General features: G+C 31.1%; 1 protein-coding gene and 1 pseudogene across 2 annotated transcripts; both read left to right on the plus strand.

Moving 5' to 3' along the window:
• The first annotated feature begins 190 nt into the window (after window positions 1–190).
• On the plus strand, window positions 191–542 carry LOC124838025 (nuclear transcription factor Y subunit B-5 pseudogene; annotated as a pseudogene).
• A 6,247-nt stretch (window positions 543–6,789) lies between these two features.
• LOC124838024 (cullin-1-like) lies at window positions 6,790–16,157 on the plus strand. 2 transcript variants are annotated; one of them, XM_047313528.2, is made up of 20 exons: window positions 6,790–6,973; window positions 7,336–7,511; window positions 7,761–7,860; window positions 10,398–10,583; window positions 10,796–10,843; window positions 10,926–11,129; window positions 11,232–11,309; window positions 11,468–11,557; window positions 11,651–11,731; window positions 11,859–11,921; window positions 13,108–13,143; window positions 13,225–13,311; window positions 13,385–13,534; window positions 13,622–13,677; window positions 14,275–14,395; window positions 14,492–14,653; window positions 14,762–14,905; window positions 15,029–15,247; window positions 15,353–15,520; window positions 15,622–16,157. In XM_047313528.2, the coding sequence occupies exons 2-20, from the start codon at window positions 7,372–7,374 to the stop codon at window positions 15,721–15,723; spliced, it is 2,235 nt and encodes a 744-aa protein (XP_047169484.1). In that variant the 5' UTR covers window positions 6,790–6,973; window positions 7,336–7,371; the 3' UTR covers window positions 15,724–16,157. The 2 variants fall into 2 exon arrangements, with proteins under 2 accessions (XP_047169484.1, XP_087961896.1); XM_088105770.1 differs by lacking the exon at window positions 6,790–6,973 and adding an exon at window positions 7,193–7,212.
• The last annotated feature ends 1,203 nt before the right edge of the window (window positions 16,158–17,360 follow it).

Raw genomic sequence — 17,360 nt, forward strand, 5'->3', positions numbered from 1 at the left:
ACATGATACATGTCACAAAAATACAAATAACAAGACACTTAGGAACAAGTCACAACTTTAACTTTCATGTGTGTATGCCTAACACATGTATGCGTATTCGTCTATATATCCAACGAGATTCGATCTGGTCCTTGATTCTGAGTGGTGTGTTATAGTCAAAAGAGTTTATGGGGCATCGAGAAATAAAAAAATGGAAGATAGCTTTGGAGGCAGTTCCTCAAAGGACAAGTGCAGCATCAAGGAACAAGACCAGTTGTTGCCAATAGCCAATGTTGGTCGGCTCATGAAGCAGATTATGCCGCAGAATGCAAAGATCTCGAAGGAAGCAAAAGAGACAATGCAAGAATGTGTGTCGGAGTTCATAAAGCTTTGTGACAAGTGAAGCATCGGAGAAAGACAATGAATGCTGATGACATTTGCTGGGTATTGGCTACGCTATAGGATTTGATGACTATGTTGCACCAATGAGAAGGTACTTGCACAGATATAGAGAGCTTGAGCTAGACCGTAATAATAGTAAGCTCAATCATCATGAAAGATAAGGATGAATTGTGCAAACTACGATAGAGATTCTCACCAATTCCTATGCTTACACAGCGAACCAGCAACATATCTAGACCAGTTTGAGGTTTTCCTCATATGAAATATGCAATAACTTTGTTGTCTTGCCTAGAACATAGACCTTTTTTCTTGTCTTTCATATATATATACATACTTCAGGTCTTTGTGGTTTCTTGCAAGTTGAGAAATTTCAGTTTATGAAGTTAACTTCTCCCTCCAAATCAGATACCAAATTCAACATTCTCCCTTGATTCAAGAATAGGAATATTCATCTTTCAAGAAATAAGCACCAGTTTGATCTGAGTTCGTCTTGGAAACGGGTTAACCTTTTCACTTTTGGCTGATTAATTTCCTGAATTTTCAGACATTTGTAATTATGTTTTTGTTTGATTTTAACTTTGTGGTTGATTATTTTGTGCTAATCTCAGTACAAGTCAGCATTGTCTTCGCCAAACACGCTAGCTCAAAGTTACTTTTTAGGGTTTCCTCACATAGCGAATATATTAATCAGTACATTCATGCGTGATTTAGACTAAGGTTAGGTTTAATTAACTCATAATTTTTAAAGTTGGGGTCTACCCACTTAATTATTATTATATTTATTAAAAGTATGTGGTATGTTAAATAACTGAAAACCACCTCTATAAACAAAAAAGAAAGAATAATAATATGAAGTTTATTCTGTTTAATTATATATATTTATAATATAATACGTTGTTGTTCTTTCTATTCAAATGTTGCATTGAGCGTACATGTGACAGGAAATCAAGGAACCATGAACCAACCAAAATGATTTTGTAGGTTGAAAATTTTATAATGAAGAGCATATAATATATAAATATTATTATTTTGGATAAAGGATAAAGAGGTATCCAATTAAAAGGAGCAAACATGAATTAACACTGTACTTACCCTTCCCTATATATGGCAACCAAGGTACACTTTGCCATGGCCAATCACAACTCACCAAGTGTCTACCACACAATTGGCTGCTTTAGAAAGTATGTAACATATTTAGCATCTTTCTATTTGGACTTACGTGTGTCAATGTGACTAGGTTAAGTGTGCCAATGTAACTAGGTTAAAAGGTAAAAATTAATAATAGTTAATTAATGTGAGCTTTCAAGAGAAGAAACCCTTGTATATTTGGTATTAGTGACTCTAAACCAACTTATATAATAGATTATAGTAACACTTGAATTTTCTCGAAAATACAGTATCAGAGATAGAAGATAGGTGGTATTCTATTCTCTATGACCCATCGAAGTTTTATAGGTTTGGACATTTCAAAGAACAAAACGTTATTTCAGCTAAGAGAAAGTTGGAAGTGTTCCAAAAATTGTTAGATGGTTCAAAACACTAAAAATGTTTTTGGTATGCAGCTCCTTGTACTAATGTAAGGTTGGGATGAATTTAAGTTCATCAAAAAGCTAGAGTTTTAATTGGGTGTATGCATTGATGTCACATGCCATGCAATAGATTTGGTATGATACTATTTTAAATCATGAAAACAAAGTGGATGATGAGATTTCAAGGAAAAAAGATGCTATAGTTAAGTCAACTGACAAATGGAATGACTGACATTTAAGAAGATGTTATACATAATATTATGTTGTAATACATGATTTATTATGTATACATTGTCTTCGTATATATGCGAAGAAAGTTTCTTCATTTGCATCTTGATATATTTGAATATGTTGTTTTGTTTTTCCTTTTTTTTTTCAAGATTGTGTTTTTTTATATCCAAATACACTTTTTGATGTATCATGCTATAAAAGAAAATTACTCAAAAATTTTCTTTAAATAGATGAGTGTTATATCCAAATTTAGCATTTGTTTGATTTTTTTTATTGGGTGATTAAACAAAATAAGTGTTAAACATAATTTTAACTATAATTGAATAGATATAACCCAACAAACACATATTGTGTGACTAGATAGATGCAAGCCTTGTTTAAAATGTGGTTCATCGGACTAACGTAAGTATCATATATAAAAATCCTCTGATAAGTTGTTGTTTGAATAGACTCTAAGAGCATCTTACTCAAATTAGTTTTTGTTTGAAAATACAATAAGTATATTTTATTTGACGAGTCTATTAATACACATTAGATAAATATTTTAATTTACTAATTAGATTAATCTTGCAATATACATTAGACGAATTTGTTCATACATTGATCAAATGAATATAGCGAGAAACATTAGATGAGCCTAACAATATACATTAGATGAGTTTGTCCATATATTGATTATATGACTATAACAAAAGAATTAGATAAATAATTTCATACATTGATTATATGAGTATAAGAAGAACATTAGACGATTATGTTTATACACTGATCAAATGAGTCTTACCACACATATTAAACAAGTTTGTCTATTTGAGTTTAGAAATATACATTAGACGAGTTTGTTCATATACATATTAGATAAATTTATTAATACGCATTAGAATACTTTATTCATTTTTTTATTAAACGAGTCTTGCATTATACATTACACGATATATTGATTAGACAAGTAATACATATTAGATAAGTGTGCATATATTCTAACTACACGAGTTTAAAACACATATTAAACGAGTTTGTCAATACATTGATTAAATTAGTCTAATAATACATATTAGATCAATCTTTTTATACACTGATTTGTACTTTTAGTCAGTCTACTTTACATACTTTTATAGAGTATACTGATTTTTGCACATGTTTTATCCTGTATATTTTTACAATGTCTACTATTTATATATTTATGAACATATTAACTTTCTAAACCTATAAATCATTTTTCAAGATAATTCTATTCAAAATTTGATTACAAATTTTAAATTTTTATTATTTCCTTTCTCAGCCTCTAAATCTCTTTTAATAAACACATAAGCAAACACTATGTGCGGTAGGCACAAATTTTAAAACTAGTTTTATTAAAAACATAAGAAAAATCAAGGTTATACTATACGTATCCGAAATTATCTCAACCTAATACATATAATTAGTACATCTCAACCTATGGTGGTATAGTGCATCTCGATATATAATGGTCTTATACATCTCAGTCTATGTTGGCCTAATATATCTCAACCTATTGTGGCCTGATATATCTCATCATATGTTGGTCTGATACATATTGACTTATGTTGATCTAATACATCTTTACCTATGGTGGTTCGATACATCTCAACCTATGTTGGCATAATACACCTCGACTTATGTTAGTTTGATACATCTCAGTCTATGGTGGCTTGATACATATGTCAACCTATGTTAGCTTGGTACATCTCAACCTATGTTGGCCTGGTATATATTAGCTTATGTTGGCCTAATACATCTCAGTCTATGATTGTCTAATACACCTCAGCCTATGTTGCCCTGGTACATCTCAGTCTATGTTGGTCGGTACATCTCAACTTATGTTGGCATGATACATCTCAACCTATGGTGGCCTGATATATCTCAACCTATATGTTGGCCTGGTACGTCTCAATCTATTGTGACCTGGTACATTTTAGCTTATGATGACATGATACATCTCAGCCTATGATGACCTGAAACATTTTAGCCTATAATGGCTTAAGATGGCTTGGAACATCCCGACCTATGATGGCCGAATACATCTTGACCTTTAACAACCTAAAATATCTCAACCTATAATGGCCTTGATGTTCTCAGCCTAAGTTGAGTTAGATCATTTTGGTTAATTGAAAATATGACTTAGGTAAAGAAGGATTAAATAGGTCGTTAATCAAAGTTAATTAAGATAATTATTTCCAAGTCCTACCCAGTAAAGGCTCATATAAATAACATTATTCGTGAGGTAATATTAGGAATATACTCATTATTACAACATTTATTACTATTTGGCGAACTTAGCTAACTTAAGGGTCTTCTGTAGGAACACTTCCTTTCTGTCTTGAAGGTACATAAACCTAGAATATCTCGGTTTGAAGGCGTGAAGTTGAAAACACACCCATATCTATCTAAGACTACATTCGAATCCTAAAACATCTAGGTTTGAAGAGCAAATAGTCTTTGCTAAAAAGTTAAACAATTTCATAGGATGATTTTGCTATTGTAATAAGGGTGGATTTTAAAATTAAAGAAGATGTAATTTTTATTTTATCTAAAACGTAAAAAAAATATTAAAATATTATTATTTAAAAAAAAAGATATAAGTACCATTTATTATAATCTCAAACTCCTTTATTCAATGAAATTCTACAAGATAGTTTACAACATAACAAGAGGTATTTATCATACAATTATAAAAATATAAACTTCGTTGAAATTATAAAACTATTTATCAGAATAATGGAACTAATTAATAAGTCAATAAATGTTTCAGGTGGCACAAATTAAAAAGAGTGACACCTACTCAATGTCCCAAACAAACTCACCAAGATCACACAAAAGAAACTAATTTTCTTTTTTTAATTACAAAATCATGAAATTGGTAAGTGGTCATGCACTAATTATCTTGAATGGCCTAATTTTATTTAGAAGTATTATAAAAACAATGCATATAACTTTTTATTCAATTAGTAATTTTTTATATGGTCAGTTTTTTATTCACTGAATTAAAGACTAACCCAATTTTTATTACAGTAAGTAGATATTAGTATAAGAAAAACTATTTTAAAAGTCTTATCTCCATTCAATTTCTTCTTATAGTAATTAGTGTACGTTTATTTGGGCTAATTTGATATTTTGTTGATCACTTAACAAGCTGGGCTTGCAGTCTTGGTCCAATAACAAAATCTGTTTCAATTTTATCTATTAAATAAATACATTTAATCACTAATTAATCATTTTTTTTATAAAAATATTTAAATTTCTTCATTTTTGTGTTCAAATCCCTGTGTAATGATTTTATATAAAATATCTCATTTAAATTATAAAAACTTAAGAATACAGTTTTAATAATTTTGAACTGATAAAAGTTGAAGTTAAAAGTTACTCATAAGTCAATTTTATTTTTAATTCATTTCAAAATATTAAAAAAAATTAATACAGCATATATTTACCCAAATATAAATTATATATACTTTTCTATGACTTTTAGATGTTTAATAAAAAAAACTTGAATCCAAGGGTGAGAATTGGATAAAAGACGCATGAGCTTGATGACCCAACTGAGTTAACAGTTAAAAGAATTAATTCAGTTTATATATTAAAACTCCTTTTAAAAATTTTATAAGAATTGAAAGAGAAAATGTAATATATTGTTTAAGGTAATACCGTTAATTAATATTTTTTTAAAATACAATAATTAATATATAGAGAATTTTGCATCAACTACACCCAGAAAAAAATAATTGCCAATTCACAATAATAAGTATTTTAATTGTAAACAATCCTACATGGTGATTTTTTGACGAGGATAATAGAGAAAACAAATTAATTAAATTTATAGTGAAATAATAAATTATTATTTTTAAGTTAATACTTGTTTAAATTTATTACTTTTTATAACACGAACTATCAATTGGATTTATTAATTCAAAATAAATTTGTTGTGATCTGAAATATTATTTGATTAGAGTAGAATCAAATCGTCAAATTAATATCTATTTATATACACTTTTTCTTATCTTATTCTGTTAATATGCTTTCCAATTATAAAATTATGATGGAGTCCTGATTTTAAAAACCAGTAATATTTTGAATATATTTATTTATCCTAAATTATTCTGAATATGATATTTATCCTAATGAAGTTATTTTAATATTGTTTAGATGTACTTGGTAATAAAATAAAAGATATATGATTAACATCATCACTACATAAAGATAGAAATATTGAATATGTATAGAAATGTGAAATTATTCATTATTAAATATTAATAAAATAAAATATTAAATCATCAATTATATAGATTGTTATTCAGTATAATACGTGTGACAGAAACATCTGATGTTTTATAAGTTTTAAGTAAATAAAATATATAATGATAGTTAGATAAAAAAAATAAAATTAATGGTATTATGCAATATATTGTATGGTTGAAAAATGTAGATAGTTTGGAATATGTTGTACCTTTCAAAGTGTCTAAGTTAGTTATTTTAGTAAAATTACTAAAATATTTTGTTAACTTAAAAATATTAGTAAAATTAAAATAGAAAGAATCTATTATATTTTGTTATATAGTTATATAATTGGATTAATCTGATTAAAATAATATAAAAGGTGTGAAAAGAGTAACAGAAAAGAATTGGACTGGACTTATAATCAAAGGTTTGGTTCATCATTTTCTGTTTCTGTTTCTTTTACCCTTTTTCTTTACAATCACAACACAACCAGCTTGCAAATCCTCTTCCTGCTCCTTCTGGAATTCATCATCTTTTTCTTTCATCGACGGTTTCTAGGGTTTCGCTTCACTTTCACGGTTTATCGTCTTTCTACGGTAACGCGTATTTTCTTCTCTCAACCTCACTTCCTTGATTTCCTCCTTCTCCTTTTCCCCGGCGCTGCCACGTCGTTTATTCGCTTCATTATCTGTGGATTTCAGAATTTGGATGTTCAACATGGATTGTGGTGTTGTCTGAAACAGGATTGGGGAAATCTGTGGATGATTTTGAAATTTACCTGTTTCGGAACAGTTTAGGTTTAAGTTGGGGGAGGAATTGCGTCTTGTTGTTTGCTGTAATTTTCTTCTATGATAGTTGAATTTGTTTGTTTGGAATTTGGAATGGTTATTCTTTTTTTTTAGCTGAGGTTTGGGGATTGTTTTTCTCACGAGGGTTTATGAACATTTTTTGGTTGTAGATTTTTGCGTTGAAGCTTGGAATTTAGTTTGCCGGCATGTCCATGAGTGAGCGCAAGACCATTGACCTAGACCAAGGATGGGATTTTATGCAGAAGGGCATTATGAAGCTCAAGAACATTCTAGAAGGGCTGCCTGAGCCCCAGTTCAGCTCGGAGGACTATATGATGCTATACACGTATATATTTTTTTCCGATGCTTTTTTTGTTTTCATGTTTAGTCCTATGTGCGAGTTGGGTGACGGTCTTTGGAAAAGAATAATTGCTTTTGTTTTTTTAAATCTGTGTTAGGATTCTTCTTTACATTAGGAATTTTTTACTTTAAAGATAATTCAAAAACTGCACTATATGTGTCCAAGTAAATTCATCTTGCTTGAGTTGATTGGAAATTTCCTTTATGAATTAATTTTATTCATATTGTATTGCAGGACCATATACAATATGTGCACTCAGAAGCCACCTCATGACTATTCCCAACAACTGTATGACAAGTATAGGGAGTCGTTTGAAGAGTACATCGTATCAACGGTGAGTAATGCAAATTATTCGAATATGATATGGTTATCTGTATGTATTGTTGTATTTGAATTTCTTTTTGGTTCATTATTTAGTGATTGCTGGTTTGCTAATTCTAGGGCATAGTTGGTTAAACAACCAGTATTATGCCTAATGTTATTGACCTTTCCTTAAAGCCCAACAACAAACGCATCCTAGTGGGGAAAGAAGCCCCTTTAGTTTCTTTTAAAGAAGGCTATTACAAATAGATATGGGTTCATCTGAGGCATGGAGGTCTCAAGGAAAGCATTAGCAGAGTGCTAGGTAGTGCTTAGATTTAATGGGCACAATGTAATTTGTTTTGATTGTGGTTTATGCAAAACTCCAGGACTACTTATACTGGTGTCATGTCTTCTTTTCCTTTTAGGAAAATGTGTCCTAAATGTGATGGTAGTCTTAATTTCAAGATATCCTAAACCAGTAAAAAGTAGGCAACATAATCTGCGTTATCTAAAATAATGTTTTGGAACATTCAATCCCCAATGTGTCCAAATAACATAGCAATAGCTTTTACTTTTGACTGAGTACAAATGAAGAGTGGATGTTTTGGAAGTGAAGGATGCTTTGTTCTGCAAGCACAAAACCAAGTACATAACGTGACAATCAAAGGATAAGAGTTATCTTCTAATGAAGAATTAGTTTTTTATTTTTATTTTTATTTTTTTTTTTATAAGCCTAAAGAAGAATTAGTGGTTGGTAGCTGCAGTTTTTTTTTTTTCAATCAGCTGCAGTGGCACAGGCTCAAGTCAGACCCACTACCAAATAATGATATTAGATTTAGACCGAGGAGATGAGAAAGAGCGTCATGATTCTAGAATTTGAAGAAGATAGTACATAAATCTGGAAGACAAAAGAAAATTTTTCTCTTATTTCTTAATAAGGTTACTTGGTTAAGAAAACTTCCTTATATTATGTTAATTCTGGATGTTTGAGAGAATGGGATAAAATGTAATGGAAAGGGATATTCATCTGTGTTAAGATCATAAAAAATATAAGACGAAAACCAAATGTAAGGGATTATAACTTCAGAATTTCAACATCCATTTGTAAGCATCTCAGTTATTGGGGAGCCAGTAGATGACGAGTTCTTAAAATAGCAAAGCTATTTTTATTCATTACTTCCAATTTGGAGTAGAATTAAAGGTATAAATTTGGAAATGGTTCCTTTACAGTCCCTTTCCAAGCATAACTTTTTAAACTTCTAAGCAAGGAAAAAAGTAGTAAGTGTTTAGTCCCCCACATTCTGACACCAGCAGTAGACTAACCTTGGTTTATTGTTTATACATATTTGATACAAGTTCATAGAGGTTGGTTTCATATCTTAATTTCTTCAATCAGAGCCATAGACTTTAATTTTACTAGAAATAGATTGGACCTAATTCACTGCTAAAGCTAATTTGAGGGAGGATTGCTGATGTTGAATGAGGAGTGTTTTTCCCATATTCTTGGTCAATACGAGACATCTGACCCCTTCAGCCTCAAAACTGGATAAAATATGAAGTTTGCATGGCTGGACTATTTGGGTGGCTCAACATTAACACTGGTTATATTCTGATATTATATTAGAAACAGACTGGGCCCAACTAACCTTTGAAAGCTAGTTCAAGGGAGGAGGAGTGCCCAATTCCTACGAGGAATATTCTGGTTGTATTTCTTGCTAATTTTGAACATATTAACAATTTTCATGATGTATTTGAGTATTTTGATGTATTGATTCCATCTCAATTGTCATAATTTGTGAGGATGAGGCAATTATGTGTTCATCATTATTTCATAGAATGTCTATCCTATCAAGTTGTTTGTTGTTTTTCTTGATGTAATAAATAAGTATTTACCTTCATAAACCCTTGAGAAAGTGTAAAGCTATCCACTAAATGTATAAAATTTATGTTACTTAATTTTCATTTTACTATCTGCTCATGGCAATATTCAAATGGACAATAAGTAGCGAACTGCTAGAACAATTTGTTGTAATTATGCCTTAGTTTGGGATTCTCAAAGTTTGGGATTTGACTTCTCTAAAGTGAGGGATTCATTGTAGGAGTAAAGGTAAGGAGTTATACCTTTCTATGAAATAAATCAAGGGATTATATCTAAAAAGATTCACTTTTGTAGTTTGTTTTGTTGTTCATGTGTTTGCATTACATACAATTTCAACCATTGATTTTTTTCAACTAGTGGTCATGATTCACACTTTAAAAAGCCAACTTACAAACAGTTTGATTGATCCGATGGCTTACAAAGATACCCATTTTTTTTTAAAACCCTAAAACTAATCTATAGTTGGCACTTTCAAAATCACCAAGTCTGATAGCTGACATGTTTCATGAAGAAAATGGAGCTTCTTTTTTTTATGAATGGGGGGAGTAGTCGTGTGACATTTAATTCCATGTGCATTTTAGCTGTAAAACTTTTGGAAGTTTGTTTTCAATTATTTTTACAGTTTTATTTGTTACCGTTACTAATTTTGTTCCCAACTTTTCATAAATTAATATCACTTTTTTGTCCAGGTATTACCTTCTTTGAGAGAAAAGCATGATGAATTCATGTTAAGAGAACTTGTAAAAAGGTGGGCAAACCATAAAATTATGGTTAGGTGGCTTTCTCGTTTCTTTCACTACTTGGACCGCTATTTTATTGCTCGGAGGTCACTTCCACCGCTTCATGAAGTGGGGTTGACATGCTTCCGTGATTTGGTAATTTTACAATATACCTTGAATGTTGTAGAATGTATAGTTGAACCATGGATGATCTTAAGTCAATTTTTCCTATCAGCTAATCATATTATTGTCAGAAGTCATAGATATATTCGATTTGTAGTGCTATTACACACTAGCTTTAATATTTTCTCGTCTCATTTTAATGCTGTTTATTAGAAGAGAAATTTATGGTTTTTTATTTTTTCCAGGTTTACAAGGAACTAAACGGAAAAGTCAGAGATGCCGTGATTTCACTTGTATGCTTTTGCTTTTATTTTTTTTACATAAAATTTCACTTCTAAAAATGTAGAGTAATTAACCTAACTGATTTGTCCATAGATTGATCAAGAACGTGAAGGAGAGCAGATTGACCGAGCTCTGTTGAAAAATGTATTAGATATATTTGTTGAAATAGGTATGGGGCAAATGGATCATTATGAGATTGATTTTGAAGCTGCCATGCTCAAAGACACTTCAGCTTATTATTCTCGGAAGGCTTCAAACTGGATCCTTGAAGATTCTTGTCCTGATTATATGCTAAAGGTATTATTTCCTTGTGGTGATTGCATTAACTGATTTATTAATTTAGACATTTACAATATTGTATTTTTTGGCTTCTGCATGATAATTTATCTTTCATTACAGGCCGAGGAATGCTTAAAACGTGAGAAAGATAGGGTTGCCCATTATTTGCATTCTAGCAGTGAACCAAAGTTATTAGAGGTATGGTTTACTATCGTTTCTGGTACTTGGTTTTCTACTGTGTTGAATGGAGTAATGTCCGGCAACTTGAAGAAAACAATGTTCAGTTAATTGTTGTGATGATTTTATGTGCTTCCAATTTTTAGTTTCTGAACTTTTATGTCCTTTTTCTATTTTAGAAAGTTCAACATGAACTGTTATCTGTATATGCCAACCAACTCCTTGAAAAAGAGCATTCTGGATGTCATGCGTTACTTCGAGATGACAAGGTTAATTTAAACTTAACATACTCATGGTGCTCAATATATTTTTTTTAATTATTGTAAATTTATCATAATCTCATGCTTCTTATTAATGGTTAGGTTGAGGATTTGTCAAGGATGTTCAGGCTCTTTTCTAAGATTCCCCGAGGCTTAGATCCTGTTTCCAGTATATTTAAGCAGGTTGTGGCATCAAACCTGTATATACTATTTTCTTCCTTTGTGCATGCCAGTTACAATAGGGTTGTTCTTTTTTTCCTTTTTTCTTGATGGTTTGTTTGTACTATGTTTCTCTCCTTTGACAACACAGCATGTTACGGCTGAAGGCATGGCCCTAGTGAAGTTGGCTGAAGATGCAGTGAGTACCAAAAAGGTATTTTTCATTATTTGTTTGGTACTTTTTTTTTTTAGTTTCTGGGTCATTCTCTCCTGCAATAATTTAGGAAAGAGTAATGTGCTTAGTCTCAGCGTATGTTTTAATAATTCTTACTCAACAGTGGATTGTGTAAATACTTAAGATGAAGTGATAATTTTTAACTTTGGTGTAGATTATCTTTCTATTCAGGTATGATGTCATGAAATTGGCTTTCTTCTAATATTTATGAAACATTGTTACAGATGGAGAATGTAAAGGAATTTATGTCGGTTATTGTGAATATTTCATTTACATCTAAAGAAATGAAAATACATGTTTAGGAATATTTTTTACATAAACAGTTGGAGAAGAGCCATGATATGTATTAGTTTGATTGCTGGAGGATGTGTCATGTGTAACATATCCATAAGTACAGATAATGTTCAAACCCCGGAGATATGTTTGAAAATATTTTCCATGTGGACAGCTGGAGCCACACGAATATGATTTATTGATTTATCTTAGGTCTTAACACGGTGTATGTGAGTTTGTTTTATTGGAGTTGCCATTTTTCTTGGAGAATCATCTGGATTTTTTGTTTTACAAAGATATCAATGGAGCTCGAAAAGTTGTTGAGAGAGCCCCTTAACTTCTATTTACCAAGAGAAGTCATAATAAAAATCATAACAGATAAATTGTATTTTGTTTTTGTTTTTATTTAAAGACCATTTCATCAGTCTTCTGCAATCATTGAATAAAACAGTTGTTCAAGTTTACAATTTTAGTGAATTGTGACAATTGATTGGGAAAAATAGAAGGAAAGGCACAAAATTGGTGTTCCTGAAAAACTTGATACGTCATCTCATTGAATTCCTGAAGTTACCCGACATATATGTGTTTTATCTATTCATCATTGATTGTTACTAACTCTTTCTGTAGTAGTAGTAGTTAATAATACTCTCGGCCTGGCCCTTCTTTTGTGTTTTTGTAAATGTGCTATGAAGTTGATATTTCTATTGTTCATTTTATGTTTATGGTAGGTTGTACATTATTTGATGTTGCTTTTCAGATAAAGTGTTGTTTCAATGTCCTCATTTTATGAGCAAAATTCTTACTTATCATGCTGTCAATAGTAGCATGCTTTTGGGACTATTGAAGTTTGCTGCTGACCATTATGTTACCTTTTAAATTAAATTGTCTACAGGCGGAGAAAAAGGATATTGTTGGCGTACAAGAGCAGGTAATCTCCTAGTTTTCTAATTATATAGTTTTACTGTAATTTACTCACATTTTGGAAGCTGAAATTGATCTCTTTCTTCAGGTTTTTGTTCGGAAGGTGATTGAGCTGCATGACAAGTACTTGGCATATGTGAATGATTGTTTCCAAAATCATACGCTTTTCCACAAGGTTATGATCATTTAATGACTTTGAATTTGTTATATTAAATCTATATGTTATCTAAGAAGTTTTCATCCTATAGGCTCTTAAGGAGGCTTTTGAGATCTTTTGCAACAAGGGTGTTGCTGGAAGCTCAAGTGCGGAACTGCTTGCAACTTTTTGTGACAATATTCTTAAGAAAGGAGGAAGTGAAAAATTGAGTGATGAAGCAATTGAAGAAACTCTTGAAAAGGTCTGCAATACATTAGTCTAGGTGTTCCAAATACTTTTATAAACATGATGCCTTGGTTCTGAAATTATATATTTTTTTTATTTGCAGGTTGTCAAGTTGCTTGCCTATATTAGTGACAAAGATTTGTTTGCTGAATTTTATAGGTAAAACAACTTAGAAAAAGAAAATTGTCGTTATGTTGGAAATGTTTCTGAAGTTGTTTGCTATTGCTTTTGAATTGATTTTAAGAACCAAATTTGATGTTCACCACAAGCTTTACTATTTCTTTTCTTTCATGTAGCAGAAAAGCGGAGGGCTATTTATGCAGAAAACTTAAAAGGCCAAATAAAATTGTTAAGATGAAAACCAATAGAGAGTATTCGGGTATAAGGAAAATGAATGGAAAGTGGATTGCAACTATTTGAAAATTTAATTTTTCATTCTATATACCCTTTAAGCCCGATACCTCTATATTAGCTTTTCTTTCAAATATTTCAACACGACAAGGACTATTTTGTTGTTTTTGTGACAAGTGATTATAGAATACTTATTGATTCTATGAACTAATGATATGGATGCCAGACAGTATCCTTTTTGGTTTTGGCCTTTTGGGTGCTTTAACTCTTTTCACTCTGTACAGTTCGTTTGTATTTTATGATACATCACACTTTGGTGCATCTTCGTGACATGATTTACGATACAGTGGTGGTTCATCATTGAAGTGCTGTTTTCTGTGGCTAACATTAGTGTCTACATTGTAGGAAGAAACTAGCTCGAAGGCTCCTGTTTGACAAGAGTGCCAATGATGACCATGAGAGAAGCATTTTAACAAAGCTGAAGCAACAATGTGGTGGTCAATTTACCTCGAAGATGGAAGGAATGGTTAGTCTTTTCAAGTATTTGTAGATGGAGCTAGCATGCTATATTCAACTAAGTAGAATGAGTAAAGAAAACTTATTTTCTTGTGGCTTCTACCAGGTTACAGATTTGACACTTGCAAAGGAGAACCAAACAAGCTTTGAGGAGTATTTAAGCAATAATCCTAATGCAGACCCTGGAATAGACTTGACAGTTACAGTTCTGACTACTGGCTTCTGGCCTAGTTACAAATCTTTTGACCTCAATCTTCCAGCAGAAATGGTATTTGGTTTTGTTCATAGGAACTAGTCAGAATTTATTGTCCAATTATTTGATTCAAGCTAACTAGATGAGTTCATTTTTGTTTAAAACACCTCTTGTATATTTTAGGTCAGATGCGTTGAAGTTTTCAAGGAATTTTATCAAACAAAAACCAAGCACAGAAAACTTACATGGATTTATTCCTTGGGAACCTGCAACATAAATGGGAAGTTTGATCCAAAAACTGTGGAGCTGATTGTAACAACTTACCAGGTTATAATTGTTGGCACCCTTATGTGTTCTAGTGAATCTGTCATTGCTTCTTTTTTGTATGTCTACAGATATTTGTACGGATTTCTTTGTACTTACCAAGTTTTGTTTTGTGATTTTCATTAGGCTTCGGCATTGCTTCTATTTAATTCCTCAGACAGACTGAGTTATTCAGAGATAATGACTCAGTTAAATTTATCTGATGATGATGTTATTAGACTGCTCCACTCCTTGTCATGTGCCAAATACAAAATTCTTAACAAGGAACCAAACACAAAAACAATATCTTCTACTGATTATTTTGAATTTAATTCAAAATTTACAGACAAAATGAGGAGGATCAAGGTACAGTTATCTTAAAAATCTTGTCTGTGTTTAGTGATCTTGATTTGTCTAAATTTTTTTACTGAATTGAGTGAGACTGACATTGACTCGTAATTCATCATGCAGATTCCTCTTCCTCCCGTTGATGAGAAGAAAAAAGTAATTGAGGATGTTGACAAAGACAGAAGATATGCTATCGATGCCTCTATTGTGCGTATCATGAAGAGTCGGAAAGTTTTAAATTACCAACAGTTAGTTATGGAGTGTGTTGAGCAGTTAGGTCGCATGTTTAAGGTTCGTATTTCACCCCTTTCCTAACACAATTCGCGCTGCTTATACTTGTTTCTCGAAATCATGAATAGTTAATATGCAATAATTAATTTGCATTTGCACAGCCTGATGTCAAGGCAATTAAGAAGCGGATTGAAGATTTGATTTCTCGAGACTACTTGGAAAGAGACAAAGATAACGCAAATCTGTTCAGGTATTTGGCATGATTTGGTCTTGACGAATTTGCAAACGAAGATGTGGTTACTGCAGTTGCTACAAACAGCAAAGCAAGAGGATCATATTTGAACATGCAAATCATCGGTTCCTCCATAATTTCCTTGGAAAGAGGAGCTGCGAGTGCTTGTACATTTTGCCTCCATATCCAGGTATGGATTACTACTGTAGATGTGTGCCCATGTTGGAGAAGTTGTAATGAATTCCATAAGTAGGTCCAGCTCACTTTCACTGGCACCTTCATCCTTTTTCTTTCGATTGCTGCAGTTCCATATTATATGACTTAGTTGATCCTGTGTTAATTATTTCTCCCAACCCACATAAAAGGAAATAGAAATCGTGTAACTCTAGTTTCAGTTAAATTGTAGTTTGATTGTCATCTTCCAAACCATCAAGTGAATGGGTATCTCAAGTATTTCAAGGTCAATGTGATTACTCTCCTCCCATGTTTTGTTCTTGCATGCCTCAAACTACTGTCCCCTTTTCTTTTGTGGCAATGGATAGTTTTCTTGAGTGAAAATTGCAAAGGTTTTGAAGTTGAAAGCTTCATCAAATTAGTACGTAAAATATCAGAACATTCATTTTAACTACTGGAAGTATACTGATCATTGTTTGTTACCTAAAAAACATAAGTAATTGGTATGAAATAACAGCAATAATATATTTTTTTTCATAATTTTGCATTATCCTTTTTTCAACAATTGAAACAATTAAACCGGACCAATTTTTTATTTGCGAATCCGCAATTTAATAATACTTTTTATGGTTTTAAAGTATAAGAATATAAAAACTAAAGTGATAATCTCAATCAAATATTTTAAAAAATAACAATTTTGACAATTGATTAATCCAATGGGTCGAAGTTTCGATTAATTGTCGAATAAATGGATAAAAATTGAGTCATGTAAACTAATGTTATTAATAAAAGAATATAGATAGTGTGTGTCATATATTTGCACTTTATAGTACTATGATAAATTATATTATATCACATGATTTATCCAAGTATAGGTTTGCAGAGGTTGGGGTCTAACTTTTCGCTTGAAACGACTGGGCCAAGTAAGCTTTTAAACCACCACTTTAAAGTCTAAGTTTATCGTTTTAAGATGAGAATTAATTGATATTAATGATATAAAAGTAGATAAGTGTATTTGTACTATTTGCAGATTCGAAGTTTTAAAATAAGAAAGGCTATATGATTTTTCTTCATAACATGATACTAGGGTGTATACTTAATTATATGTACATATATTTAACATGGTACTAGGGGTATAACCTTTTAAAATTAAAAAATTTTCTAGACTGAAATTCTAAATCGTAATTCTCAAGGAATACAATCCTATTTTGGGAAGGCGTAACATCATAGAAATACTATAAGTAAAGTTAAAATAATATAATTTTTCATTTTGATTGATCGTAGAACTTGAAAAGTTATAGACAACTCGTAGAATTTTAAGTTGAAATGAATTAATATAGAAGTTGTGTTTGAATTTTTGCATCTTTTTCATCTTTAGTTGGTTTAGTAATTTATTTGAATTTAACATAAAAATATTATCATTTGTATGAGTTGTTAAATTTTGGCAAATAATTTGTTATGCTGAATTCTTTCTATCATTTAAAAATCTTAGAT

The sequence above is a fragment of the Vigna umbellata genome, chromosome 2 (genome assembly GCF_029865625.1).
Source record: "Vigna umbellata cultivar VRB3 chromosome 2, Vumbellata_1.0, whole genome shotgun sequence".
NCBI lineage: Eukaryota > Viridiplantae > Streptophyta > Magnoliopsida > Fabales > Fabaceae > Vigna > Vigna umbellata.

Coding starts and splice junctions, on each gene's coding strand:
- LOC124838024 (XM_047313528.2), top strand. CDS start 7,372: ATGTCCATGAGTGAGCGCAAGACCATTGACCTAGACCAAGGATGGGAT. Junction 14,396..14,491: donor CCTCGAAGATGGAAGGAATG/GTTAGTCTTTTC, acceptor GGCTTCTACCAG/GTTACAGATTTGACACTTGC. Junction 14,906..15,028: donor TGATTGTAACAACTTACCAG/GTTATAATTGTT, acceptor GATTTTCATTAG/GCTTCGGCATTGCTTCTATT.